Source organism: Phyllostomus discolor, chromosome 7, assembly GCF_004126475.2.
Source record: "Phyllostomus discolor isolate MPI-MPIP mPhyDis1 chromosome 7, mPhyDis1.pri.v3, whole genome shotgun sequence".
Taxonomy (NCBI): Eukaryota; Metazoa; Chordata; class Mammalia; order Chiroptera; family Phyllostomidae; genus Phyllostomus; species Phyllostomus discolor.
Window position 1 is genome coordinate 15,500,410 of NC_040909.2, and position 23,784 is coordinate 15,524,193.

The window sequence follows — 23,784 nt, forward strand, 5'->3', positions numbered from 1 at the left end:
CTTTCTGGAGACTCTAGAGGAGAATCTGCTTCCTTGGCTTTTCGAGCTTCTAGAGGCTGCTTGCATTTCTTGGCTTGTGGCCCCTTCCTGTCTCTTCAGGCCAGGAGCATTGCATCTCTTTGACCCTGCTTCCCTAGTCATATCTCCTTCTGGCTTCCCCCTTTGGCCTTCCTCTTCCACTGCTAAGGGTCCTTGTGGGTACATTGGGCCCCTCCAGATAACAGGATTGCCCCCCCGCCCACCCACTTTAAGATCAGCTGATCAGCAACCTTAATTCCCCATTGGCACGTAACCTAACACAGTCACCATCCTGGGAATGAGGACTTGGACACCTTTAGGCCACTCTTCAGCCTACCACAGCAGGTGAGTTGGTTGGCATTCACCAAATACATAAGATACACCATGGAAATAAAACTAGGGGCCACTTTTGGCGTGAAGTCGCTCCCTTTGCGGACATCAGTGGGCTCCGCTGGATGCATTATTGGGAGAAAAGTATTGGCATTGCTTTCTGCACAGGGACTTTTTCAAACTTGGCTTTTCCCAGTCTGCCTCTGCTCCTCGTCCCTCCTCCTCCTCCCCCTCCCCTGGCCTCCCGAGAGCCTCAGAATTAAACCAGACCTGAAACCATGAAGTCGTTTTTGACAGTTCATACAGTGGGTAGCTTGGCAGTAGAAGGAGGAGGAGTTTAAACATTATTGTGAAACAACATAATTGTTGCATAAAAAACATAGCAAAGGATTTGTAGGAAGTGAGAAGTGCAAGTCCACCAGTTCAGCTCTCATTCTGATGTTACCGCCTACAAGGGGCTCGTGTGTCTCTTCTGGGGAGTTTATTTGCATGGAAAAATACGTACATTTAAATTTTTTTTTACAGCAATGGCATCACAGTGTAGATAATGTACATAGCATGTGGCTTTTTAATTTACCGATGTATGTTAGGTATCTTCCCATGTCAGTTTGTAGAGCTTCTTTGCATTTCTTGTAACAGCTACAGAGCATTCAGCTGCAGGAACAGAAGATAAGTCATGGAATCGTATGTTAACTTACTTAACCAGGCCCTGTGAGAGACATTTAGGTTGTCCAGTTTTTCTTTTACAAATGGTGCTCTACACATACTGTGCACGTTTATGCAAATACATATCATGTGGGGAAAACGTCAAGCAGTGGAGTGTAAGTGGAATTCAGTTGAAAAATGTGGGAATTTAAAATTTTGCTAGGTATTACCAAATTGCCTCCAGGAGTGAGCCAAATGTACACTCCCATAGCAGGGTGTGAGGGCTGCTGTTTGCCTGTCCTTCAGGAAAGAATGCCCCTGTTTTCCTACCAGCTTTTTTTTTTTTTTTTTAAGAAGAAAAATGGTATTGTCTTTTAATTTCTATTTTTAAGATTGTGAATGAAGTTAAGAATGTTTCATATATGTATTGCCATTTGTTTTTAATGTCTTGTTTAATGTCTTGTACATTTTCCAGTTCAGTTGGACTTGTAAAATTAATGTTTCATAAGAATTCTTTTTCTATTAAGCCAATCAGTTCTTCATAATGCGAGGCCGTGTTTTGTCCGTTTCTTGGCTGCACTTGTCGAGGTCAGATGTGACGGACAGCAGTTACGGTTCCAGTCACGGCCACGAAATCTCTTCCCACGAAGGATCCTTTAGCTTTGGTGGGTTTGAGAGTCATAGTCCCCTTACATCCTTTCATACACATTTAGCATGAGTTTCAAATGAGGCTCTAACAGGAGTGTCCAACCAGTGTCCCACGGGCTGCATGCAGCCTGGGATGGAATTTGCTTAAAACGTTATGAGATGTTTTTTTTGATCATGGGTTGCAATGTATTTCACGTGTGGCCCAAGACAACTCTTCTTCTTCTTCCAGTGTGGCCCAGAGACACCCAAAGGTGGGACACCCCTGCCTTTAGAGCTCTGTCTGTTGCAGTCTAGGACCACCCACTGGGGTGAGCCACTGCATGGTTGTTTGTGTTGGTTATTTTGCACGAATCGGACAGTCCTCGTGTTAAGAGCCCTGGCTACGTGGAGCGCTTGTTCTCGCTGCCCCTGCCCTCTCCCTGGCTTTGTTCTCTCTCTGAAGCAGATGTCAGAATATGCAGCGACTCATTCATTCTACGGTGGATCTGGTTTGTCTCCGTGCAGGGTATGATGATGTTGGTTTTTAAGGCAGTTTGATGCGGATTTTAAAAAACAAGTTGGCAAAAATAAAAACCTTTTATTTCTCAAAAATGAAGCACTTACTATCAGAAGGTAAATGTTAGAAGTGCTTTTTTTTTCTGTTCTAAAGACATTGGATTATGGATGGAATGATAAAATATCCAGATAAATCATAATTTCAAATCTAGTACTGCATAGCATTGGCTATTTTTAAACTCCCGTGCTTCATGAATGGGATGAAGATGTGTTCAGGATCAGAGCATTTGTCAAAATGGGCGCCTAGGTGACAGGAAGCCGAGCTTTGAGAGCCGTCACGGGGCCACGGTGTGCTGGGAAAATGCCAGTGTGCATCCGAGGGAGCTAAAAAAAAGAAAAACAAGAATTCGGTATTTAGAAGAAGGTCTGCCCTACCGAGTACATTTGCACCTTAACCACTCACTCTCTTCTTTTTGTGCCAAATATGATACCCCCGCAGTTCCGGCCAGGAATAGTGCTCAGCACAGCACTCACATGGCCCTGGAATGGTTGTGGCCGTCTCCCATATTTCCCCCTTGAAGTTTTCACTGAGTGCGAAGTGTTTCAGAGTGTGACACTGTGACAGTTTCTAAAGTGGAAGACAGAGTGAGCCTTGTTCGGACTTGGTGGCAGTGGAATAATATGAGAACAAATATGAATTGCTGCAATTACCCTCTTACAGTACTGAGTACTGATTCCCATTTGAAGAAAAGTATCGGGGAACCTTCTTTTACTGTCCTCTGTCTCAGGGGCTGGAAAAATGGACACATAATGCAAGTGAAACGGCAGAGAAGATGCCTGTTATTGGAGCCAAAAAGTATTGAGTGGGATTTGGAGATTGTAGCTTTAATAGGGCTTTACTGGTGCTTCCTTATTGTGAAATTAAGAGCTGTGGTCATTTAGCCTTGGGTTCACTTTTCTTTTCTAACCCACCTACCTTCCTTCCTTCCTTCCTTCTTTCCTTTCACAAACACTAGAGCCTGTATTCTCCCAGATGCTTGTCCCTTGGTTTGCTAATATTTACAGAAATTGGGACATCATAGGCATATTGCTAGGACCCTTTTTAAGAAAAGGGAAAAAAGTCTAAAATTGCCCAAGCTGTGGGTTGTTTCTGAAATTACTAGCTCTTGATGTGCTGTGGTGCATTAAATCGTGGGGACTTGTGAGAGTCAGGGGCTGATAATCCAGAAACCCATCTCTTGGAGCGACATGGCCTAGGTCCTCCTGATGCTGATCCTTGGGGGGCCTGGGACGAGACTGAGTGCGTAGGGATGGGGGCCCGGCCCACGGGGAGCCCTTGGCGAGTGTGTGTTTTGTGTGGCCTGGAGAGAACGTTATCCACAGAAGAGTTTTAAATGCACTTCGCTTTTTCCATTATTCATCGTGCAATCCCTCTTGGCCTGCGAGGAATAGTAAATGCCTCCTGCTTCTAATGACTTGTAAATCAGAACTGTTCTGTGCTTTGCAATGCCACGGTTATTTCCTTTGTGTCATCGTACCCTCCCCAGACTTCCATTGGAGAGACTCGGGGGGAACTTCCTAGTGAGAGGCACAAATGATTAAAATGGACAGATAAAACTCAAAGTCAGAATTAAATAACTGTCTGGTGCAGCGACTGATGAAAATACAATCATTCTCTTCCACTCAAAGTTTATAGCTTTCCAATTCTGTTTTAGGGCCTTCAAGTGCAATTTCCAGAGTCTGGTCTGATGATGAGAAACACCATTTTCTCATTCAGTTGGTGACCGCATACGTGTTTGAGAACCACTGTCTGTCTGGCCCTCCCTGGTCTCTAAGGCTGGGCCATGGCCACCGTCAGGACAGGGTCTGGGGACCAGAAGAGCCCAAGGGACACTTCTCCCGCCAGCTTTCCCAGCTGCCAGGCCTCTATGTAGCACACCTGCCTTTCTCTGCTTTCCCTGGAAGCCCCTACGGCCTGGGATCCTTAGAGCAGAATTTCTCAAATGCTGGCGGGCACCCCAGTCAATCCAGGGGGGCTCAGGAAAGCCCAGGCTCTGCAGGGGGCAGGGGAGGAACTGGAGCTGTTCACTGGGCATAGAGCTTGTTACGCAAGATGAAAACATTGTAGAAACCTGTCGCACACACAATGCAAATATAGTTGACACTGCTGAACTGTGCACTTAAAGTTGAATGATAAATAGTTAAGATGGTAAAAAAATTTAATTGGGCATAAAGGGTATACGTTTGTCAGAACTCACGGGACTATACACCGTATATTGTATATTGATCTGTATATTGTACCCTTATAGTTCCATTAAGAAGAAAAAAAGCCCTCAAACAAACATGCACGGGGCTGGGGCCCTAGACTCTGCATTTCTGTCGAGTCCCCTGCCCGAGGCTGTGGGCCTGGGGCCTCGCATGGAGCAGGCCGGGCTCAGAGCTGCTCCCCACACCCTCGTGGCGCTGCATTTCTGTTCCTGCCCCTGCCTTAGAGTTGAAGCCCGTGGCCGTGCATCCTCTGTGGGAAAAGCAAGGCAGTCTGACGCCGTGAGTGGCATCAAGTGTAGAGACCGGAAGAATCGCTAATGCGGCGCCACCAACTTTACTTTCATCATGTGCTTTCAGAGTACAGGCATTTGCCATCTGCAGAATCCGAAGAAATCCATCACCCGGCACAAGGCATGAATCAATAATAATTTAAACGGTGGCTAGAGAGAGCCAGAGTCCTATTCTTGGCGTGCATCAGTGATTTCAGTAGAAAAGCAAATCTCAGGTGGTCGAGCTCCTTTATATTTTTAGGCACAGAATCACTTTAATACTATTGGATATTCCAAGTACATCCTCACCTCATCATTTTGTTTCTGAGGGGAAGGTGCTTGGAAAATTACTCTTTGGTGCTTCATTAGGAATTTTAAGTTTTTGAAACGACCTGCTCTCACTGAGCTTTCTAATCCAAGAAGTTAAGAAAGGAGGCCCCACGGAAGCCTGTGAGTGCCCTGCGGAGCTCACCTGAGAGGCTGGGGAGAAGGGAGGGATTGCTCCTGCCCTGGCGGCATCCAGACACGCGTGAGGGCCCGGGTACTGTGTGTGCAGAGAAATAACAAGCGGTGGAAGACGTGGAGGCGAACTGGGAGGGCAGTAAGGGTGTGGAGTGGTGCCGTCTGTCCCGTAGCACTTGCTGCGGTGATGAGGGTGTTTCCTGTGTAGCTGACCAGTGTGGTAGCCCCTGGCCACACATGGTGGTGTGGTGTACTTAAAATGTGGCTGGTGCCATCGAAGAACTGAATCTTACATTTTATTCAGCTTTAATAGCTCCATGGGGCCAGTGGCTCCTGCGCCAGGCCAGGCCGGCCTCGAGGGCAGCGCGTGCGTCCTGGGGTTAGTGGAGGCTGGACGAGGCCAGGCGAGGGGCAGGAGGGAAGTGGGAGGGGGTCTGGTGGAGGAAAGCCTGGAACGTCGGTCTGCGTGGACAGTTTTCTCTGGGCAATGGGAGAGCACGGAAGGCTTTTCAGCAGAGATGTGTTTTGGGGAAGAAGGTTCCCGTGGTGTGGATACCAGTCACAGCCTAAGAGGAGGGCCGGAGCAGAGACACAATCCGAGGACTGTTAGGGTTGCACAGTGAGTGCCTGGGGCCCCGGGTGTGACAGCGGAGCCGAGGGAGGGCGGGGCCGCGTGGACCAGGTGGGTGTTTTTGGGAGGTGTTGGCCAAATTGCAGGCCTTGAGCCTGGATGATGAAAAGGATGTGGGCAATTCAGACAAGCTGGGACACCAGTGGGACCCTTTTAAAGTCTGTGTGGGTCTGAGGGGAGGGGCGGGGAGATCACAGCAGCTTTCCTCCCAGTTGGGCGCGGCCTGCCCCATGAGCCTCCCCGGTGGTTTTCTGCTGGCTCCACCTGTCACTTTCTTTCTGCACTTGCTTTTTTTTCTTATCTGCCTGCCACCAACTTTTACAGCTTCGCCTTTGCTTCTTGTCCCCCTGTGGTAGCTTGCTGTTTGACCTCAACATGGGAACCGAAACCAAACCGCCGTCTGCCCAGTAAGGCTGCAGGTCCCAGGGGGGCAGCGGGGCCGAGGCCCTGTCCAGCACCTGCCCTGTGCCCAGCGTGGGGCCTGCCGTGGCTGTTTACTGAATAAAGGAAAAGGCAGGTGGATGGGCAGGGGACATTTGAGTGCCCCCCCCCCCCTTCTGGGGGCCTTTCAGTTCCCTCAGCCTGGACCTTTGCTGGTGAAGTCTTCCAGGGTGGCCCTCAGTGCCCTGTCACCTCTGCCCGTGGCCACACCCCTGGTTAATCCCCTTGGGGCCTGGGTTATACTCTTCAGCCTGTAAGAAAACTTCAGTGATTCCTCATTTCCAAAGGCGAAGCCAAGCATTTACTTCATTTACCCATTCGACTACTATGTCCGTGTCGTCAAGTACTGTTTTGTGGATGGAGACAAAACAGGGAGCAAAACACAGTTGTGGTTCTTGGGAGCTGACGTTCAACAGCGGGGAGATGTGATAGACGGGTGTGTCATAAATACGACTGAGAGTGGTCAGTGCGACGAGAAGGCGCACTGGGGAGGAGTGAACAGTGACAGAGGGCGGTGGTGATGGCCAGGGAGCTGCCCCAGTCGGTCGGGGACAGGGAAGTACAGATCTGAGGCCAGTGGGAGAGTGAGCCGCGCACAGATCTGGGAGAAGAGTGGTGGTGGCGGCAGGTACAAAGGCCCCAAGGCAGGCACATAGGAACCCGGACGACGGCGAGCTGGGGACAAGGGAAGGAGGGGAGAAGGGAAGGAGGGAAGGAAGGTGAGAGAAGCAATGGGACAGGGGCACAGAGGGCCTTGCTGGCCACAGGGAGGACTTTGAAACATATTCAGGATGAAGTGGGGAGGGTTTTGAGCATAGAAGTTTCGCAATGTGCTTTATGATTCCAGACGCTTCCTGGCTGCTGTCAGGAGACGTAGATAGTTGGGGGGCGGGGGGCTGGCAAGGGAGACCGATTGGGAGGGTGTTGCAGACATTAACTGAGAGAGGACAGTGGCTTGTGCCTGCCAGAGGGGTGGTGGTCATAAGAAGCAATCAGATTTGGACACAATTTGCAGGATTTTTTGACAGGTGTGATGTGGGGTAAAGCGTGAGCTAGAGGGTGGTATGGCAGGAGGGTGGGTCGCCAAGGCTTTTGGCTGAGTGACTGGATAAATGAAGTTGTCATTTATAGAGGGCGGAGGGTACCATGTTGGAGTGTGAACCTAAAGGTGTGGTTTGGGCATGCACACAGTTTGATCTTCTTATTAGGTAATATGTTTACCTTTCATTGCTGCTGTAACAAATCATCATGGACTTACTGGTTTAAAACAACACACATTCGTCATCGAACAGCTCTGCAGGTGAGACATCTGATACAGGTCTCCCTGGGCTGCAGCGCAGGTGCTGGCGGGGCTCCACCCCTTCTCGGTGGCCCTCCCACAGGATCTGTCCCTTGCCATTTCTGGGTTCCAGAGGCTTTGTGCTTTCCTTGGTTGTGGCCCCGTCCCCCATCGTCACAGCTGGCAGTGTTGCGTCTCCCTAACTACACTTTCGTAGTTACAGCTCCTTCTGACCGCAGCCGGGAAAGAGTCTCCGATTTTAGGGATGTACGTGGTTATATTGGATCCATCTGGATAACCCTGCCTACTCTTCTCCCCCTCCCAAGGCTCCGAGCTGCATCACATCTGTAAAGCCCTCTTGTGTCACTTAAGGTAGCACAGTCCCAGGTTCCGGGGACTGGGACGTCGCTGAGCATCTGTTGGTCTGCCCGCCACAGATAACTCAGGGGGACGTGGTGAATGGGCAGTTGGAGGCACAAAGCTGGAGTTCAGGAGGGAAGGCTGAACTTGAGATGTAAAATTAAAAGTCATCAAAAAGGGTATAACAGGTTTAAAGCCCTGGCATCAGATGGACTCTCCGAGGGAGTGAGTCTGGTCAGGAGGTCAGAGCCGCGCGCTGTCTGGCACTGTCTGGCCGCAGCCAGACTCCCTCGTCACCACATCACTCCTCTGTCGGAGTGGCCCCTCCCCTCTCGGGCTGCCCCAAGTGCTGCTCTGTGGGGACATCCGCCCGGAGTCTGTCTCATTGCAAGTCTCTCTGGTCACCCAGGCCACGACCTTCCTCCTGTCCTTGTTTGACGCTGCATCCTTTCTCCTTCTATTTTTTAAAAATTTTAAATCGCAGCCTTATTGAGATGTAATTCACATGCCACATCATTCACCCATTTAAAGTGCACCCTCCCACGGATTGTAGTGTATTCTCAGATACGCACCACCCCCACCACCCCCACCACCTCCCTACCATGATCTTGGACCATTTTCATTGCCTCAGAAAGAAGCCCCATACCCTGTAGTGACCAGCCCCTGGCCCACCCATCCTCCCAGCCCTGCCCACCACCAACCTGGTTTCTGTCTTTCTGGATTTGCCCATCTTGGATGTCTCATGTAAGTGAGGTCATGCACATGCGGTCTTTGGTCACTGGCTGTGACAGTGACAAAATCAGGATTTTAAATCAGGGTTTTTCCTTTTAAATCAGGATTTTTGTCCTTGCACACTCACATTTCCCCCCCTTTTCTTTTAGTTTTAATCATTTCTTAAAATTTTCATATCGACCACCAATTCTAAAAAACCAGCCAGTGTTGAGATTCTAGAAATGAAAACCTGGATTAGGCAGGATTCCTGCCCTCAGGGAGTTCTGATGAGGGTGAGCGGACCCCCAGACGGCCACCAGCGTGCACAGCGTCCCTCCGCCCGGACCTTGGAGGTGACCTCTCAGTGCATGTCCCCCCGGAGCCCTGGGAGCCAGCTCAGATAGCCCGCGTGTTCCCCTCCGGAGGAGACGTGCCCGCCTGCTCCAGTGGGGGAGCAGACAGACGTGCAGCTGCATCAGTATGGCTCGTTAAGGGTCAGACTGGGTGTGCAGGGAACATCTAGGCTCCTTCGTTAGGGTGGAGGCGCCGCCCTGCCCGTGTGGTCCAACTGTCTCAAAGGATGAGTTGGGGCTTCCCCGTCCCACCCAGGGCTGGGGAGGAAGAAAGATCTGGGCCCTTGACTCCAGCAGATTGCTAGGGTATGGAATGTCTTGTATTTATTTATTTTTTCCATAGAAGGGAAGGGAAGGAGAAAGAGGGAGAGAAACAGAAATGTGTGGTTGCCTCTCATGCGCCCCCTACTGAGGACCTGGCCCATAACCAGCCACCCGTTGGTTCTCAAGCCTGCACTCAATCCACAGAGCCACAGCATTCAAGATTTCATTTATTTATTTTTAGAGAGAGGGGTAGGGAGGGAGAAAGAGAGGGAGAGAAACAGCAATGTGCGAGAGATACATTTATCAGTTGCCTCTTGCATGCCCGCAGCCGGGGACCCGACCCTCAACCCAGGCGTGCGCCCTGACCAGGAATCGAACCGGTGACCCTTCGGCTCACAGGCCGGCACTCAGTCCACTGAGTCACACCAGCCAGGGCCAGAGACCATGTCTTAAACGACCTTATAGATCTAATGCCTCACGTGGTGCTTTGCTAATTGTGGGCATTCAAGGCAGCTGGAGTGATGGTGACTCTTTCAGGCCTCGTGCCTGCTTACCACTCAGCCCACCCTGAGGAGGTGGGGGGTCTTGTCTTAAACCTTTGCTTTCCCTCTTACCCGAGGCCAGGAGGGCTAGGACGGGTCACGAAGGAGTTCCTTGTCTGCCTTCCCTGGGCCCGAGGAGATGGCAGGCAGCCGTGGGTGGCGGGCCCGCCCCTCCCGCCACCCAGACCACCGCTGGCCTCCCGGGGCCCGTCAGTGGCCTGTCTCTCCCACTCACCGTCCTTGCTCTTTGTGTGTGCCTCTCGTGGTTCTGCACGTGACACTTGGCTGAGATTTTTTTTGTTTAAATTTCTATGAATCCCTTTCTGGTGCAGCCACAGATCCAGGACCTTGAGGTCAAGGCCATGGGCTATTTGAGGGGCCTAGACCTGTGCAGCCCCAGAGCCCTCAGGGTCCTCCTTGCTGGGGGGCCTGGGAAAGGACCTTGGGCTGCATCATTCAGCTCCCAGAGGGGCACTGCCAGAGGGGAGGGCAGGGCCCGGGAGTGGTGGTAACACCACGCACCCAGTGTGAAAGCCACAGGCCCCACGAGAGCAGCAGCCATTCACAAATATTTCTTCTGTGCCCGGCACTGGGCTTGGTGCCTTGTCTTCCTCAGGCCTCTTGGCCGTCCTCTGGGCTGGGGGTGGCGCCACCTCCATTTCACGGAGCCCGAGACAGAGCCCGACAGGAGGAAGGCGGTGGAGTCAGGATTTACAACCAGGGCTACCTCTCTGCAGCCAGAGCCCAGAGCTCTCCCTTTCTGTCTTGCTGCCTCCTGAAGCTCTGGGGCTCTTGTTCTCTGTTTTTGTGGCCTTGCTCTGTGGCTTCTCGTGACTTTCATCCCTGTGCTGACCAGCTTCCCGTGAGTTTGGGAACAGGACCTGTGCTGCTTGTGCGACACGCAGAATGGGGGCTGTGGTGACCCGGGCCCCTCAGCCCCACTCAGCTTCGCTTTCAGAAGCCTTGCTGAGCCCCGGCCAGGCTGCTAGCTCCGTGCTGGTTTGCAAATGCTAGACTTCTGCCAATGGAGATGATGTCATAGAGCACCTGGCACAGCCCTTGGCACCTAGGCCCACACATCTGTGCCCTCACCCCCCTTCCCCGTATTCCTGGCTGCAGGCTGATGGATGCTAAGGGAACTTAATTGTGTGCTTTGTGGCCTTGAGTCCTGCATGCGGGCGGCCGGGCCTCTCACCGGTCTGGGTCGGAAGCCACAACTGCATCTGCTGCTGCTTCTTGCTTTTCCTTTTTTGTATTTTCTTTAGATTTTCTTTGCTCCTTCTCAATACTCTCTCTCTCTCTCTCTCTTTTTTTTTTTTGTGGCTTTCATTTAAAAATGGTTTCCAAGCAGACATGTGGAAATCAGCAAAGGACGGATGCCGCTGCTTCCTGTGAATGCTCCCCTTGAACGTTTTTAAAGAAACCCCTGTCGAGTGCTCTTGGTGTCATTACTCCTGATTGCCTTGGCCGATGACGAATGTCCCCGCATTTTCTGCCCTCCCCAGCCGTGACTTCCTTCTCCCCGCCAGGGTGCGCTTTATTGAAAATGAACTCTTCTGCAGGTTGGCCCCTTTGCTCAGGAAGAGCATCTGTCCTTCCAGTCTGTGAGAGCCAAGTGTGGCAAGTGTGTGTGTATGTGTGGTTAGAGCAAGGAAGCCAGCGCGTCCGTGGGCGGCAGCGGAAGGATGGCGGTGGCGGCGGTGGCGACCAACTCAGCCCCTCCCAGACGGCAGCTCGGACCAGCCTGCGGTGTGGACATGCTTGTACTTGAACCTGTTAAGAATAAGAGACCACTTCTCCACCGGGTCCTGCCCATGTTGGCCTCATCCTACCTACCTCCAAGTGGCAAGATAAGGTCCCCTCAGTAGGGTGGTGGCTTTGAAGGCCCAGTTGGCCACCCCGCTTTGGGTGTGTAGAAGACAGTGCATGTGAGGAGCCACCCACAGCCACCCTGCATCAGGGCCCCCAAGGGGCATCGGCTGGGCAAGACACCGTCCGGGGACGTGTGTCCGACAACAAGCTCTCTGGTGTGACTTCTGACCAGAGGAGAGCATCATCCAGTGACTGAGGGACACTCCACCTGGCACAGATGGCCTGCTTGGGGACGTCAGAGACAGGCACGAAAGAGACTGCTCCGGAGGAGGAACCCCACCTGTGTGAAGTGTGGGCAGGACAGTAGGTCATCAGGAGCAGCCACTTGATGTTCATACAGCAAACTTGATGTCTGTGTGCGTCCTCTGGGGAACCAGTGTTCCCAGCATGCGTGAGGGGGTGCCCTGTGCTTGATGGTCATGTGATAAAAATGTGTTATGGGGGCCGGGGGTGGGTGAGGGATGAACACGCCAAGGGGAATTTGCAGGACTGCGGGCCGTCTTTTACACCCCAGACTGTGCCGATGGTATCAATTCTTGTCCAGAGCTGGACTGCATCTCTGGATGCTGCCGCGCCACCTTTCATGACCGTGGACTCTGAGATGGGCCTCCTTAGGATGTAAAATATGACCAGTATGAAGATAACACTATGAGGATTAAGTAATGATTGTGATACTGTGGTTAAATATGCTGTGAATATTGAAATGGAAAAATACGATGAGATGTAAAACGGACTAAATCCTCGGTTCTGTGGATCCCATGAACACAGTCAGTGACAGTAGCGCCATTATTGTTAGAACCAGAAACTCGTGGGGCCCGTAGTCGGTCCCTGGGCTCTTGTGCCTCTCGGACACTCAGGCCCCTTGCTTCCCGCCCAGTGTTCACTGTCATCCTCTTTGTCCCTCACCCACCTGCTCTTTCAGTCTCTCGGGCCCCCTGACCTTTACCCGTGTTTCAACTTCACATTCCTACTTTTTTCTAGAACCTCTCATTTTCTGGCAAGCCAACTTCTGCTTTTTTTTTTTTTTTTAATTTTAGAGAAAGAGTGCTGAAGAGAAACGTCATTTGCTGCATTCATTGGTTGGTTCTTATATGTGCCCTGCCCTGACCAGGGATTGAACCCACAACCTTGGTGGGTCAGGACAATGCTCTAACCAACTGAGCTATCCAGCCAGGCAACTTCTTCTGTTGACTCTTATCCCCTTGTGAACAGAGGTGGCCATTGCTGCACGTTATTGCATGTTCTGTGGAGTTGTGGAGTTGAGAGAGAGTTACATGGGCAGACACGCATTCCCCGATCACTCTTGCCCTGCTGTGTGGCATGACGTTTCTCTCGTTGGAGGTTATCAGGGGTAGAGCTTCAGGTCTTCTCCTCTACCGCCCACCTTTCTGTGGTCTTCAGAATACCAGATATTCTTCCTGACATGGCTGGGTTTCCCCGTTTTCCCGTAAAGACAATATGTGGACAATGTTTGCTTCTTCTTATTCAATACCAAGGTTCTTTGGTATGACTCAGGGCCAGGTGCTGGGGTTACAGTGTACAGGGAGAGATGCCAGGCTATAAAATGATTGAGCTGCAATGTGCTCGCTGCCGGAAGAGAATTGGATGTTCTTGCTGTAGGTGGCTCTTCTGTGCTTGGTCAGGTAGATGTTCAGGCTAGTGACAGGTCACTTGAACTCAGTGGGTTCTGTCTTTCTGTTGTGGCCTATTGACGGGGGCAAAAGATGGCCGGAGGAGCCCACTCGACCCGTGAAGACCCCACACACCTGCATGTCTGTGGTGTGTGGGCTCTGCCATGGGCTGGCTCCTAGCTCGACAGGAAGAAGGCTTCTTCGAGGGCTGGTTATGCAGCCACACAGGCCTCTCTCAGATTGGCTCAGATCTGAGGATTCAGCTCTTTAAGACACTAGGTTAGTAATAAGCATTTATACATAAAGAGGATGTGAGCTGGTCAACCTGCTTAGAGTGGCCACAGGTCTCTGCTGGGAAGGAAGAGAAGGTCCTTGTGAATGAAGATGCATGGATTGTATACACGCTGCCTGAGAAAAGGAACGCGAGCGTGAGGCCCGGGAAAGCGGGTGGGGTGGGGGAGCGTGGAGTGGAGTGAGGGCCGCCGTACGGAGATGAATGAATGAACGGGCTCTGAAGATGAATGTCGGGTTTGTGGGTTTTTCCTGGAACTGACCAAGTCGTAGTTCAATTACTTATGTGTGTTGAATCAAAATAGATGGGAATGGCAGTCTGGGCTTGGAATTTACATTTGTATCGGAGAATTAGGTTTTTGTTAAAGAGCAGAGATGAGAGCGGAGTTCAGTGTTTTCCCCACACCGACCTCCCCCTTGAGGGGACTGCTGAACGCAAGTCACAGGTTTGTGTCTGGTCTGGGCCCCACCACAGTCTCAGGGCCCAGCCGCTCTGCCGGGACAGGAAGGGGAGTTGCGGTTGGAGGCGGGGCGCTCGTGCAGATGGGGGACTGTGATTAGACCGCTCCCTGCCTGGGAGTCTCTCTCTCTCACGGTCTCAGACCCTTCGGTTCTTGAGAGGCCCTGCGGCCAGTCCAGGGGCAGACACCTGTCTAAGAATCCAAGGTCAGTCAGCACAGACACCTGCTCTCCAGAAAAACGCCACAATTTTTACATGAAATATCAAGGGTCGTGGCAGCTGTGTATCTTAAGGAGTGTCCGTAGAGCCCAGATTGAGAACCCTTGCTCTGGGGCACAGGTCGTCGTTAAGCTACCAAGGCGTTGTCCCCAAACCCCAGCCTCCACGTGGCTTTCTCCTGTTGCTGGGTTTGCCCGTCCTTACCCCTGTTTGCTAACAGGCACGGTGAGTCACTTGGTTTTTGTAGCGCCAGATGCCCCGAGGTGTTCCCGTGGTAGAAATATTGAGTCATAATTTTTGTTTTTATTAAAAACCTCATTCCACAGCCTGTTTCTCCTTAAAACACATTTCCATTCCATTTTGTCTTCAAGTTTGTGTACATTTCTGTGGCTGGGCTGGCTCATTTGCCAAGATCCCTGGGGGATGGGGGATTTAGAGATGCTGCTTCAGTCTTAGGAACTTCCTCAGCACTAGAAAGCCCTTTCTCATGTTCCGTTTTCTTCTGAGGTGCAGGCACCCTGCTCTGCCACCTTTGGTCTCCCCCAGACAGGTGTCATTGCTTTACAAGCAGAAGTCCGCAGGGACCTGTGGGTGTGGGTGTGCAGGGGGCCCCGGGACAGAAGCAGGACTCTGGGAGCCGGAGAGTGGAGGGGCATGTGGGCCTGATTATGGGGAAGGGACGGAGAGCCAGTGACCGTGAGCACCGTTTTGGATTTTACATCAGAGTTGCAGACTCAACACACCCTTGACCCCCAAAGGGAAGAAGGCTCTCTGCCTTTAAAACTCCATCAGAGCCGACTCCTCAGACCCTCCGTGTCTCGCGCTGCCTGCCGACAGGTGCTGCGTGGGTGCTGGCATACTTGTGTTTACATTGCCAATCGATACCTTGCAAACCGAGCTCACCTGTTGAATAGCTCCACCGTTCTACCCACGTGCTGCCTTCGTGTTTGGACCCAAAACAGAGGGTGGTCTCACCTTCCTGCAGGTGGACTGAGTTCCAGTGTGGGTGGAATTGTGGGTCTCCTCCGTGACATTCACGAGCAGCGTGATGAATGAAGCCAGCTTTAAAAAGCAAAACAAAGCAAAACACACCTGATTATTTACTTGAGGTTGGGGAGGAAAATTTTTTGCAAATCATACTGCAAGAGAAAGGGCAAGTTCTCGGAAGCTGTGGGAGGTAAAAATATTGCTGATCCTTGTTGAAGCTCAGGGCACAGTTTGCTGAGAATCTGAGCCAGTGAGGCGGGCGTGGGGTGGGTGGGGGCATCGCCTTTCCTCCCTTGGCAGGACTTCGGGGCCCCTTGGCGGTCTGGCCACAAGTCAGCTGGAGGTGGCCAACTTCTGGGGCCCGAGTACCGTCCTTCACTCTCTCCGCTGGAGCCAGGGTCTCTGAGTCACATCAGACGCAGGGGAGAGGTGCCGTTGACCGAAGTGGGAAGAGCTGGAGAGGTCTGCGTGTGCATGACTGTGTGTCCTTAGTCTCCCGTGGCAGGACCTTGCTGAAGGCTGCCTGGTCACTGGAGTCAGGGACGAGCCAGGTTTGATTCACAAGTGAGGGAGAAGTGAGGGAGAATGGCAGGAGGAGGTGGCTGGTCACCGGTGGTTTGCCAACACATGGCACTGAGTCACTGAGTGGGCCGTGAGTGGGCAGGATGGCGATTTCCCTGTGTGCTGATTTGGAGGCAAATGGGAAATCACATTTTAGGAGAGAAAAATCATTCTTTGCTTCATAAAGCTTATGACTGCCTCGCTGGAGCTATTGATTTGTTTTCGTTTGCAGCCAGGACTTTGTGAGGACAACTGATTTCAAGCGGAAATATTGCACTCAACATGTAGCTAGCTACCTTTCTTGCTGAGGCGTTGAGGGACTTTGCACGTCACCCCCAGTCCCTTGGGTGCATGATGGGGTCTTGGTTTGTTTTCGATTGTCCATTTTCCTCCCAAAGCAAGACGCCCGGGCCTTATGCTCTCCGCCGCCAGCTGCTCTGGGTTGAGGGGATTCTGCTGATACAAATGACCACCTACCAGGTCACCCCGAGGCTAGCAGCAGCAGCAGCACCTCTGCCACCGGGGGGATGTTGTCCAAGCTCTCTGACTCCCAGGCATAGAATCGGGGCACCTTAGGGCCCCCGGGCACCCCTTAAGTCTTCCCTGAACCAGAACACAGCCCAGCGCTCTCCGCTAGTTCTGTGTATTCTAGCAGAGCCACTTGCGATGACGTCAGCTACCACATGTTGTGATGGGGCCAGAGAACCAAGCTCCTGATGGAGGGGACTCAGCTCTTGGCTGGGGGAAGGGCCTGGGGGCATCACCGAGGTTTCCCCACCCACGGTTTACCCAGCACTGGGGCTACTCAGAGGAGACCTGAGAATAATCTGAGAAGTGTGTCTATGGGAAATGTCTGTTTCATTCCCAGTTTTAAACATGCCCAGCCCCGGGGTAGGGGGAAGCACTGTATTCCTCTCTGCAGGGCTGGTCAGGAATGGCCGGCCGCATGCATGTTGGGCCTGAGCATTACAACCACCTCAATCACTGAGATGGCCTTTGTGTACGGCAAGTGCCTTTCAATAAAGTGAGAGAATTCTGTCTAGTGAGGTTGATAAGTCATTAGTGTTTGCACGGCCACGTGGGCAAGTCTGTGCCCTCTTACATTTAATACCTGTGAGCTCCTCCTACATTTCTGTATATCGAGTTCGCCATGTCCGACCTGTTGTTGATCATTAGAAACAATTGTGGCATGTTTTACACAGAGTGTTTCTGCTTGCATACAAACCAAGTGCCCTAAGATTGTAGAAAAGTGTGGAATGGTGGAATGGGTTCACTTTCTTTATCAGAATGTTGAGGATATTTCACAGAGTAGCCAGTGTTCTTGAGTCTTGCGTGTCGAAAAACTGTATGCTCCGTCATTCATTCCCTTTGCACATTTAGTTTATTAACCTGCCTGTTTTTTGTCAATGGAAAAATGGAACAAGCAATTGAATTAATAAACTTGCATTGAGGAAAGCAGGGGCTCTTGGCCTGCATACATCTCGGCATTATTATAAAAACGTCAGCTCTTCTTTACATTTTCCTCTCACCCTAAATCAGTGCCAGCTCCAAGCCATTCGTCACACTTTTTATAGTGATATTAATTGATGTGGAACAGTAGAAAGAGTCTCGGTAAATTTTCCCATAAATGAGGTCATTTCAGTCACTCTCTGGGTTATCAGGCTTTCACTTAGAAACAGAAAAATTTATATTAGGCATAAAGCGTCCGGGGCTGTGCAGGCTAACAGGAGAATATTGTTCGGGAGGAACAACCGAGATTAAGGGGCCTCATTCCTGCATGAGAGAGCCGGTTTCTTAAAGGGCAGGGCGTTTTTTTGTCGGGGAAAGTCCTTAAGCCAGAAGGCTCACTGGTGGCGGGTAATGGGAAGCTCAGAGGGTATGTGCAGTAGCTGAACATGGCCTGCACCCCCAAAAGGGTCACCCCGCGCCCCATGGCCGGTAGGACTTGTTTTAGGGACACTCTTCCCGGGGTGGGACTGGGCTCCCTCTGTCGTGGCTGAGCACGTGGGTTCGCGTGCTTTTGACTTCTGCCGGGCCAGCTGGTGATTCTTACCGATGATCTTCTTGTAGCCAAACTCAGGCCCTGAGCTGGTTTTGTCCGAAGATGAGAAAAGCGACACAGAAGATAAGGAAGAGACGGAACTGGGCGTCATGGAGGATCAGCGCAGCGTGATTCTTCATCTCATTTCACAGCTCAAACTTGGGATGGATTTGACCAAGGTAGGTTGGCGTGTCCCGCTGGGTGTGTGGCGGCTTGCTTGGGCGCCACCTCTACCTTTGAGCCTTCCCGGGTCCCGTTCCTTTCCTTGTGGCGAGACTGGGAAAGCAGAGCAGGGAGGAGCTCAGAACGGCAGTCAGGTACGGACATCCCAGGTATGATGGGAAAGGGGACTGATGCTCAGCCTCAGTGTGAGCTTGCACGTGCTTCCCTGCAGGTGCTGCGACCCTGCGAGGGCAGGGAGAACGTTGGAAAAAAGGGTAGGAGGTGATAGGGAAGATTTAAAATAGGGTATTTTTGTTTCCGGCTGTGTCTAGAGAAGGGTAAGAAGACCTACGGAGGTGGGTGAGGCACACTGGCCGCAGAGGGAAAACAGGAGGAAGGAAAACAGGGGAGCTGGGAGTGAGGCTGCCGCACTGTCACTAGCTCTCACAGCTGGCCCCCACAAGGCAGCCTGGACGGTGACCCAGATCCCCTCGTCTGCTTGTAAAGAAACAAACTTGCTGGCTGGTGCGCGTGCCGCCAGGAGTCTCCCCGAGGCACCTCCTCCAGCATCCTGACCTCCGGTGGCCAGCCGATGGCCCCCAGACACCTGCCCTCCCCTCGAGTCTGCGGCCCACCTGGGGAGGCCAGCAGGAAAAGCAGTTGCGTGTGTAGCTGAGAGCTGGCATGGTGTCCTCGGGGTCACGGGGGTGTGGAGGGTGCGTGGACTCTGCTGTCCGGGCCACCTGCATTGTGTTCCCGGTCGTGGTGCCTCCCGGAGGGCAGAGTGCGAACCGCAGGCTGTGTGTAGAGACCCAGCCCGGGGCTGACGTCATGGTGGGAGGTGCACCACCGGTCTTCGCCTTGTGGAGCACCTGGTCGTGTGGTGGAGAGGAGCAGCCCGGGGGCTGGGGGGACGTGGTCCCTGGGGAGGGTGTGCCGTGAATGGAAGCTCTGGATTCTGAAGGGCAGCCGGAACAATGCGGGCATCCTTGAACTGGACAGAGCCACCCAAGGCACAGCCCGCAGAAGCCGCCATGAGGGGAGCTGGCTTGTTCGGCTGCAGTGAAGGTTGTGGATCCCCCACGTTCGCCTCAGGCTGGACTGGGGCCAGGGAAGGGGGAGGAGCGGAGGGGGGTGTGGGTGAGAGATTCTTTGAAGAGGAAGATGACGTCATAGTGACTGAGGCGACAGGAGTTGGGAGTCCCAAGGGTGACGGAAAAGCCTTTTTATTTGGAATATTTTTTTTTTATGTATTTGGAGACGAGTGTGTCATATTCTGGGAGACTGCACCCCTTTAAACAAAACTGCGGGCCCATGCCGAGGGGGCTGACCTAGGAAGTCCCTCCAGCTTTGCCACTCTCCGCCCTGTGCATGGGTGGGTCTGCCCAGCTCTGCACCCCGGCTGTGAGGCCGTGACCTTCACTGTGTCCCCCTGTCTGCATCCCAGTCTCTGGGTTGTGGAACTCTCGTCTCTTTTGCTAGAAGCTTCATTTTAAATGCTCGCCTTTTTAAAAGCCACTTCTTCTTCGTGTTTGTAGATCGTGGAGACAGTTCGGATGGAGCTTGCATTAAGATCCAGAGGATAGAGAATATGGGTACTAGTAGGACTTAAAAGCATATTTTTAAACTGTGGGTCATAACCCATTTAGTAAATTGTAAAACCAATTGTAGTGGGTCAGTTATCATTTCTAAAAAGCTGAAGTAACCTATTATAGAAAATATCAGAGTAATTGCCCACGAAACTTCTAGTTCTGTTGATGCACGAGACACTGGGCTAAGGTATAAAACGAATTCTCATGGATCATATTAAAACATATTCATAGCCCTGGCTGGGGGTGGTGGGTGGCTCAGCCAGTTGCGGCATCACCCCATACACCAGAGGTCGCAGGGTTGGTTCCCAGTCAGGGCACGTACCTTGGCTGTGGGTTTGGTGCACATACCGGAGGTGACCCATCGATGCTGCTCTCTCACATTGATGTTTCTCTGGCTCCCAAATCAATAATGAAAAAAACTTGGGAAGCATGGATGTGGACTCACGAATGATACAGGAGAGAGACTCTCAGTCCCTGAAGCCGTCCAGGTCAGACGTGCAGAACCAGTGAGGTCCCGAGGGGACCACGTTACGGTGGGCCGACTGTCCCGGAGGCAGCACGGCAGGGCTTGCTGGTTTTAAGTGAAGCAAATCAGAACTGTGCGTCTTGCTGTTTTATTAGGATCTGATTGCTTTGTGTTTCCGGAGCCATGGTCTATTTCTATAAAAGCAGATGTTGGGTTTATTCAACACTCAGCTGGCCACGTGAAAGAAAAACTTTGTCTGGTCCACGGTTTATTATTAACTTATTTACTGGGAAGAAGCGGTTGTTCAAGAACCAAGCAGGGACTTGATAAGGAAGCGGTAGACCTTTTATTTCACAAAAGGTGTGTGGGCTTTTGTTGCCCCGTGTCAGAAACAGGTCACTGAAATTCTGTCTTAACTGTCTTTTCTCTTCTTGGCTCTTGCCCGGGTCATTAAGTTAAGCATGGGCTCTATTGGCAATTGACGATCTTAGCCAGAATGGAGTGTCTGCTGAGCAGACGCCCTAGAGATAGAAGAACATTCTCTGATTCAAGGATGAAGCCCTGGTGTCTGTCTATCAGACAGGTGTGCTGCCCACCTTTAGAGCTTCTGTGGCAGTGGAAACAGACAGACTCAATGAGAGAGAAGAAAGGAACCTGGAGATGGGAGGTGCAGCAAAGAGAAGTAGAGCATGGCCGGGAGGGTGGGAGGTGATGGAGCAGGGGCGGGGTGTGGCCTCTCAGACCGGTCAGGGCAGGCTTCCCCCAGGTGACACTGTGCTGGAGACCAGACCCAGAGGAGGGAGTCAGCCGTGTGAGTGTCCAGTGGGGGTGTGGCCTGTGCAGAGGACACAGTCGTGGAAAGGCCCGAGAGAGCCCTTGTTCGGCCTTCTGGGCAAGGCGCCCGGTGCGGCCAGATCGGAGTGAACCGGGTCGTGTTGCCTTTGCCTTCTTGTTGTTGTGATGTAGGGGACATCTTGAGCATACGGATTTTTCCCCTTCGATTGAATTGTTTTATTAGGAAAATTTTCCATGCAAAGATTGACATTGCTGTGCTCGAGCTCATTCTTTTTTTTTTTTTTTTTGAGATTTTATTTATTTATTTTTAGAGAAGGGAAAGGAAGGAGAAAGAGAGGGAGAGAAACATCAATGTGTGGTTGCCTTTCGCGCGCCCTTACCGGGGACCTGGCCCTCAACCCAGACGTGTGCCTTGACTGGGAATTGAATCAGCAACCCTTTGGTTCTCAGGCCAACACTCAGTCCACTGAGTCACACCAACTAGGGCTCACGCTCATTCTTATAAGGGGAAATGTGTATGAAAAGAGTCAGAAGGTCCAGGGATTAACTACCTCCCCCTCCGCCCCCCCCCCCTCAGGCAGAACTGTGGATACTCAAGGTCTTCCATCCCCCAGGTGTTGCTTCCACTTCCTTTCCCTTCAGCTCTTCCCTCCAAATCTTGTTTTTAGTACACTGTCAAAGCCTACTACCGCTCCTGAAATGTGAGCCTTTTAACAGAAGACACAGTAGTGACCTGACTTCCCTAAGCTTGTGTGTATACATCGGTGCCACCAGGGGGCAGTGTGTGTGTGTGCCATTTCTGTGCTCCCTTCCTGTGCAAATGGCATGATCTCATCAATCCTGTTCTTCCCAAAAGAATTCCAGTGAGTGAGTGAAGGTGGGTCTTCAGTCCTCCTGGGGGCAGTGAGGGGTCCAGCATGGGCCTTGACCAAGCAGAATCTGTTTATACTCCAGCTCTCTACTTTTTTAGCCATGTGAAAATGACAAAAGCCTTTCTGGGCTTTAGTTTTCTCATCTGTAAAATGGAATGGTCATAACTGCTCACAGGTTATCGAGAAGATTGAACAGGATAACGTGTATCCTGCTCTGACCTGTGTGGCTTGGTTGGGCATTGTCCCATAAAGTGAAGGGTCACTGGTTCAATCCCTGGTCAGGGCACATGCCTGGGTTGTGGGTCTGGTCCCTGGTCAGGGCACATGCCTGGGTTGTGGGTCCGGTCCCTGGTCAGGGCACGTATGAGGCAATTAATCGATGTTTCTTTCTTGCATTGATGTGTCTCCTCTTCTCTTTCTCCTTTCCTTCCTCTCTCTCTAAAAATAAATTTTAAAAATCTTTAAACAACAACAACAAAGATAATGTGTACCCCAAAACACTGCACTGGGCTGGAATTCCATGAAAGGTTTCTATTTGAAACATGTCATGCATTCTTACCATACTTTTCTTGTTTATACAATTATTTCTCTGTATTCGCAGATAACCAATGATTTACAGAAGCATCAGAGGGGGTCCCAGAGGCAGCTCTGGTCATCAGGAGACTGGTTTTTAGTCCTCAGCTTCGTCCCTGAAATACTGTGTGACAAGCTTGTGTCTGATTTTTGTTGTCCTTGTTTCCCCCTGGTTTCTAGACGAGGGTGCTGGTCCCTGATGATAAAAATAAACCACCAGCAGAGAGTGAGTGAGTGAGCGTTGACTACGTGCTAGGCAGGCCCTGGGCTGATGTTATGCTCTCATTTAATACTCATAAGGAGCCCAGGCGGTCGGTATTCTCCTTTCCCGTCTGACAGTGGAGTGAGTCTCGGAGAGTGGATTTGCCCAAACACGTGTGGCCGAGTTGCCAAGAGGTGAGCCTCCACTCACAGCTTCCGGCACACTGGGGCAGGCCGAGGGCTGGGACTCAGGGGGAGCACAGGGGTCCATGTCAGCAGACGTCTCTCTCTCTCTCTCTCAGGTAGTGAGGATCTTATTGGAAAAGATAAAATGTTATCTCAAATCCTTCCCAGCGAACAAAAATGTTAATAGGTGCCTTTTGTGATGTTCCCAGTGCAGGGAGGCTGGTTGCGAAGGGATCTGGCACTTGAAGGAGATTTAGTGGCGCATTGGCAGCGTGAATCTTCTGCCCTTTCTTTGGAAGGGTTGGGGTTTCTATGTATTTCCCCCGGTTTCCTTAAAGGATTACGTGGATCAGTCTTGGTGGGTGGTCTTGGCCTCTCTTCACGTGCATGTTTGCACTGGGCAGTCTAAGGGAAGGGTGTTAGGTAGGTAATTCTCAAGGTTGTTAAGTTAACTGATGCTTCTTTGCAGAAAATCGCACCTGCTCCGGGCCTTCCTTGGCGGAAACTTGTTGTGTTCTCCGTTGAGGGGGGAAGGGACTGTCCCTCTTCCCGGGAGCCCTTTGACTTTCTCAATGGGTGACCGAGTATTTGACATTTCTAAGGGCCCAGATTGGAGATTAGTTATTTACACGTAGATTGATGCAGCTTTAAATGTAATTAATTGTTCTCCGAGTCCCGAGTGCAGATCTTCTTTTTTCCCCCCTTTCTGCAAAGTAGTTCCTTGTCTTAATTATGTTAATGGGAGAAAAGGCAGCCCTTATTGATGGCTGCATAAATCCGCAGCCGGGATCCAGCCATTTGGACGCCGTCATCCATACAGTTGGGCCATCACTCACCTCTCCTTCGGAGGCAGACAGCCCAATTAGTACTCACCAGTTTTGGGCTCCATCTCTCTGGTGTCCACCGCCCAAGAAACAGATGATTAAGTGACTTATTTGCAAAAGCGCACACACACACACACACGAAGAGCAGGAAGATCGTATGGGAGAGAGAAATCTGCTTTCCCGAGCCAGCTGAGAGGGAGGCGTTAATAGACACACCTTGCCTCCCTGCTTAGCCTTAAGAAGGGTCACAGCTAACCTCAAAACAACATACTACCAGAAGTGCCAGAAGATGGAACTGCGTGGAAGTCCGATAACCAAGGATGTAAAGAAGAAAT

General features: G+C 51.5%; 1 protein-coding gene across 2 annotated transcripts in view; it reads left to right on the top strand.

Annotated features, from left to right (window-relative positions):
• OSBPL10 (oxysterol binding protein like 10) overlaps window positions 1-23,784 on the top strand; it is a 245,735-nt gene that overhangs the window by 199,713 nt on the left and 22,238 nt on the right. For both annotated transcript variants that reach the window (XM_028518710.2, XM_028518711.2), the window contains one exon: window positions 17,808-17,957. In XM_028518710.2, coding sequence (XP_028374511.1) covers window positions 17,808-17,957 — 150 coding nt within the window. The remainder of the gene's footprint in view (window positions 1-17,807; window positions 17,958-23,784) is intronic.